Source organism: Atta colombica, unplaced genomic scaffold (genome assembly GCF_001594045.1).
Source record: "Atta colombica isolate Treedump-2 unplaced genomic scaffold, Acol1.0 scaffold7, whole genome shotgun sequence".
Taxonomy (NCBI): domain Eukaryota; kingdom Metazoa; phylum Arthropoda; class Insecta; order Hymenoptera; family Formicidae; genus Atta; species Atta colombica.
The window spans coordinates 323,353-328,448 of record NW_017259561.1 but is presented as its reverse complement, the minus strand read 5'-3'; the positions used below and the strand labels follow the sequence as shown (position 1 = coordinate 328,448).

At 28.2% G+C, this 5,096-nt stretch overlaps 2 protein-coding genes across 4 annotated transcripts in view; one reads left to right on the top strand and one right to left on the bottom strand.

The window, feature by feature from the left end:
* Nucleotides 1–356: 356 nt before the first annotated feature.
* On the bottom strand, nt 357–2,952 carry LOC108692351 (phosphomannomutase). 3 transcript variants are annotated; one of them, XM_018200566.1, is made up of 5 exons: nt 2,878–2,952; nt 1,917–2,018; nt 1,592–1,786; nt 1,233–1,500; nt 357–955 (listed from the first exon to the last, which is right to left on the bottom strand). In XM_018200566.1, the coding sequence occupies exons 2-5, from the start codon at nt 1,974–1,976 to the stop codon at nt 690–692; spliced, it is 789 nt and encodes a 262-aa protein (XP_018056055.1). In that variant the 5' UTR covers nt 1,977–2,018; nt 2,878–2,952; the 3' UTR covers nt 357–689. The 3 variants fall into 3 exon arrangements, with proteins under 3 accessions (XP_018056055.1, XP_018056054.1, XP_018056053.1); XM_018200565.1 differs by lacking the exon at nt 2,878–2,952 and adding an exon at nt 2,442–2,605; XM_018200564.1 differs by lacking the exon at nt 2,878–2,952 and adding an exon at nt 2,510–2,605.
* Nucleotides 2,953–3,073: 121 nt separating this feature from the next.
* The window catches only part of LOC108692323 (N-sulphoglucosamine sulphohydrolase), a 2,665-nt gene continuing 642 nt past the window's right edge, over nt 3,074–5,096 (top strand). Inside the window, exons 1-7 of the mRNA XM_018200521.1 lie at nt 3,074–3,209; nt 3,629–3,758; nt 3,826–3,962; nt 4,035–4,185; nt 4,369–4,607; nt 4,734–4,853; nt 4,957–5,095. Of these exons, the coding sequence (XP_018056010.1) occupies nt 3,089–3,209; nt 3,629–3,758; nt 3,826–3,962; nt 4,035–4,185; nt 4,369–4,607; nt 4,734–4,853; nt 4,957–5,095 (1,037 nt within the window). The 5' untranslated portion in view covers nt 3,074–3,088. The remainder of the gene's footprint in view (nt 3,210–3,628; nt 3,759–3,825; nt 3,963–4,034; nt 4,186–4,368; nt 4,608–4,733; nt 4,854–4,956; nt 5,096) is intronic.

Sequence of the window (5,096 nt, the reverse complement as noted above, 5' to 3'; positions counted from 1 at the left end):
ATATATTCTTATTTTATAGAAATGTATTTACGCGCATTGTAAAACGGAAGTTATCTACAATGGTAAGAAATTAAACCAAAAGATTATGCAAATTGCAACGACAGCTGTTGCAGCATTAACCTTATTTTGCATATGCTAATAAAATGCTTTTATACTGTCAGGAGCGGAAAAAAACATTCTACGTCATATTATTGTCTTCCAATGAATACCGTAATATTTTTCTTATTAACGTTGTTATCGTTTAATTTATATGTTTAATATATATGTACATATGGATGTATAGATGTAATCGTGCGCGGTCGTGACGCGCTCAAGACTAATGAGAGCAATTTGTTTCAAATAAAAAATAAACTATATTCATAATGTCAATAACATTTTTATTTAACATTTATGTGTATATTATGATTTGTGTGTACATCAAGATAGTAAAATTATTAGAAAAGAGCATATGTACAAATATATTTTTAAGTGTGCATGAAAACAGTTGTGCTTAGAATTAGTGCTGAAAAATTTTCCTTGGAAACTATAAAGTTACAAATACTGCACTTCGTTAGGAATGTAACAATGGAAAAAAATGAAAAATAAAGAACGGAATGAAATCAATCTATTGTACAATAACATATATATATATATACTAATTAAAAATATAAATTTATGTCAATCTACAAAAATACTATTATTAGGCCTTATTATACACATTGCAGTGGAACATTGAGTTGCTCTTTCTCTCTGTTCTCTTTTATAAGAGTTATAAGGACATTCAATTGGTTCATGGTGTCCTTAGGACAAGTGACGCGGTGTCCTATTGTCAGATCGCTCTCGTAAATCTCATAATCGTTACCACCTTCGGCTGTTTTGTCACCAAAGAAATGTATTTCATCATATCCTTGAATATGACGCAAGCAATACGTTTTATCGCAACCGATAGGATAAACATCAAAAGAGATTTGTCCTCCTTAGAAAAAATATAAAGAAATTTGCTATAATATTTACAATAATACATTATTTTTGACATTAATTTATATAATATATTATATGGTAGAAATATATAAAATATTTCTATTAATATACAAAATATTTCTAGTAATAAAATATAAACAATATTTGAAATAATTTAATGTAATGGTTAATTTATTATATTAAAATTTTATTATATTAAAATTTTATATACTACACTATATAATCGATTTAATTAATTGTTATAATAAATAGATTATTTCCATATCACTTACCGATACTATAAGTTAGACCCAAATCAGGAAACTCCTTTTTCAGGACTTGTATAAATTTTTCTCGAATATGATGTTCATTGTCATATTCATAAAATTGTTCGCGTTCTTTCTTGCTGCAATTTCGTCCTACTGGCGAAATGTTCAACATGCCTGTACGGAATTCGATAAATGTTCCACGCTTAAATGGTAGCTTTAGCTCGGATATATATCGCAAGATGAAATTTATAAAATCTTGCAGAGAATCCTCCCCAAGTATATCTTGAATCATCTAAAATTTGATATATATTAAAAGAGAAAATACATAGAAGATACAGAGAAGATAATCTGTTGTTACCTTTAAATACTGCTTTATTACTTACTTGTGAAGGTAAAGCTTTACCATTCTTGAAAGCGATAAGGCCATTTTCTGCAAAGACATACTTATACTTTTCAAAGAGGTTTCCACTACCTAGCTGTTTTTGAATCTTATTTAAATCAGAACCTCCAATTACTGCAATGTCAAACTCTTTTTTTACAATTTCTAGGAGAAACTTTTCAAATATAGGACTGATTGGCTATAGAAAATAAAAATAAGTATTTTCAATCAATAAGCAAAGACACAGAATAAATATAATAACAGCACAGTAATATCTAAGAAGAAATTTAATATCATCAAAAATTTTTAGGTAGGTAAAAATATATTACCTGCTGTGGTTCAGTGAGTGTACCATCTACGTCAAACAAACAAATAATCTTCTTTGACATGATGTAAAATCCTTATCTCTTTTAAGTACTCGTTTAAATTTTCTGAAACACATTTTTTTTCATATACACAGAATATTCATAATTAATATATATATATAAAAATTGATTAAAAAAAATAAACACATTTCATATAAAATAAAACGAAGATGAGGATGTTTTAATTATAGATTAATTTTTTTTTTATTTTAAATAATCTGTTTCAAGATGAAGATTATTGAAGAACAAAGTATTTTAAATCACGTGCTGAGTTAAAGAGTCAGGTTAACAATTGCCTCATTTTTTCCTCTCTACTTAGAAAACATAACTCGAAGTAATAAATTATACAAATCATTTTCAACCATAATTCATTCGATCTCAATTATATACATATTTGTACTGTGATGAAGAATGTGCTCATAGTAATTCAATTAATTCAATTTAAAGGATATGAAAAAAACTTGGAAGGAAAAAGAGTGTAAGTGTAACCTATCCTAATGGAATGCAATGACACTTTGTCCATGCAAATAGAATTGTTTTGGAAAGCGACTCGGAACCTCCCGAGAAAACGCTGAAATTTTTGATGTATGTGATGCGATCAACAGCATTTTGCTCGATGACGAGAAGTTATGTTCGAAACAAAAAATACAACAAAAATATAATATTTAAAAAATATATATAAAATGAGGCATATATGTGTATATATGTGGCCAGTCTGCGTGTCGGTACCGTCAGCACAGTGTTGCCAGATGTTGGAAAGTGTGTGTGTACCAATCAAATGATAAAAATTGTACTAGATTCGGAGCGAATCTTTTTAAACGCGCGTCTCTTCAATCGCACTTTGCACTGCTTTGTGTCGATGATATATTTGAAATATAACGATTGTATCTTCGATGTACATTATATACATATATGTCATACATACACGATGGTATAGAATGCGGAAACATGTGTCGTTCGGTAAGAGACGACGTGATTGATAATTGATTCTTTATCACATGCTGCTTATCGCGAAATAGAAAATTTTGATCGCATATATTGGCAGAACTTGCGTGTCCGTCACGTGTACACGTTACACGCATACACGCAACGCATGCGCACTGTTCACGCACACAAGTGTATTCATGTAACATACGATGTTGTGGAACTGCTGTTTGAATAAATTGTTATGTTTTTTTTTGGGCGTTATCTTATCGCGATTACCTAACATAAATGGAAAAACTGATACAGTTAAAACTAACGTACTTTTGTTGCTGGGTAATTTATATAAAGTACCTTTTTAATGCATGTATCCGCGAGTATTACATTTACGATTCTTATCAAATAATTGATGAAATAAATTAATCATAATAGTTTTATATATATTCAAATATCTTTTTTAAAAATATAAAAATTTTAAATACTTAAATATATATTTTTAGTATTTAAAATTGTATATTTAAATATAAAAGATGATATATTAGGTGTAGTAAAAAGAAATCCATTATTTTTGCATGAAATTGAATGGAAATAATGGATTTCTTTTTATTACACCTAATATATAACAAGATCAAAATATACAAACTTCTTTGGCTAGAAAAAATTAGGTACATTTATAATTTGCAGTTAAATTCATTTTAAGTCCATAATCTAGAATTCTTATTATGTAAAATAGTAATTTATTTATTAATCTGCAGCTGATGATGCTGGGTTTCAAATGCGATCATACCTGAATAAAATATGTCAGACTCCTAATTTGGATAAATTAGCAAAGGAAAGTCTACTATTCAATAATGCATATACATCAGTCAGTAGCTGTTCACCAAGGTATTATTGTTGTATCCAAATTGGATTTAATTAATAAAGATATAAATCTTGAATTATGTATTTGTAGCCGCTCCACAATATTAACTGGATTACCAAGTCATCAAAATGGAATGTATGGTCTTCATCATGGAATTCATCATTTTAATTCTTTTGATAATGTTCAAAGTTTGCCAAAAATATTGAAGAGAAACAATATACGGACAGGTAATGATTAATGAATTTATAATATCATATTATAAATTATGTTATCATAATTTGAATATTTTCTTTGTGCAGGAATTATTGGCAAGAAACATGTAGGTCCGAATAATGTTTATCCGTTTGATTTTGCGCATACAGAAGAAAATAATTCTATTCTTCAAGTAGGCCGCAATATTACTTATATAAAATTACTAGTCCGTGAATTTCTCTCACAAAATAAAACACAGTAAGTAATATTCTATATATAGTGCTTGTACATAATTTTATTTTTATAAAGTAATATATTGATTTTTCGTATATCATATGTAATAAAATTCATGCTAAATTATTTTGTACATTTCAAAAAATGATATTATTAAATTTTCATCATATTTATTATTCTGCATTTTCTTATTAAAAAATTTTGCAGACCTTTCTTTCTATATGTTGCCTTTCATGATCCACATCGCTGTGGGCACACTCATCCAGAGTATGGCAATTTTTGTGAAAAATTTGGTAATGGTGACGTCGGAATGGGTACAATTCCCGATTGGAATCCAATATATTATCAATGGGAGCAAGTTAAAGTGCCCTACTATGTTCAAAATACCGAAGCTGCTCGGAGAGATATTGCTACTCAATATACAACTATATCTCGTTTAGATAAAGGTTTCTAGTTACTTTCTAATTACTTGCGAAATACTCAAATATATGTTTCTAATATATTATAAGACAAGATGATTTTATTTTTATATATTATATAAAAGCAGTATTTAAAAAGAATAATTTTTTTAGGCGTTGGCCTAGTTCTTGAAGAATTGAAAAATGCAGGATTCAAAGACAATACATTGGTAATTTATACATCCGATAATGGCATACCTTTTCCAAATGGTCGTACAAATCTATACGATCCAGGTTTGTATATTTAGTTACATTAAGATATTGAAAAAACGAAAACTAGCAAACAGAACGTTAGTATTTTAAAAAACACAATCAAATATTAAAAAAAAATTTAAAGGTATGGCTGAACCCATGATGATGTCATCACCAATCCATGGTCATAGGAAAAACAGCGTTACTTATAGTATGACATCTTTACTAGACATAGTACCGACAGTTTTAGATTGGTTCAATGTAACTTACTTGGATGAAAATTCC

What these genes read in the sequence shown, in the direction of transcription:
- LOC108692351 (XM_018200566.1), bottom strand. Translation starts at nt 1,976, where the DNA reads ATGTCAAAGAAGATTATTTGTTTGTTTGACGTAGATGGTACACTCACT. An exon ending in GTAAAGCTTTACCTTCACAA is followed by an intron (nt 1,501 to 1,591) that starts GTAAGTAATAAA and finishes ATCAAATTTTAG; the next exon opens with ATGATTCAAGATATACTTGG. An exon ending in GGGTCTAACTTATAGTATCG is followed by an intron (nt 956 to 1,232) that starts GTAAGTGATATG and finishes ATTTTTTCTAAG; the next exon opens with GAGGACAAATCTCTTTTGAT.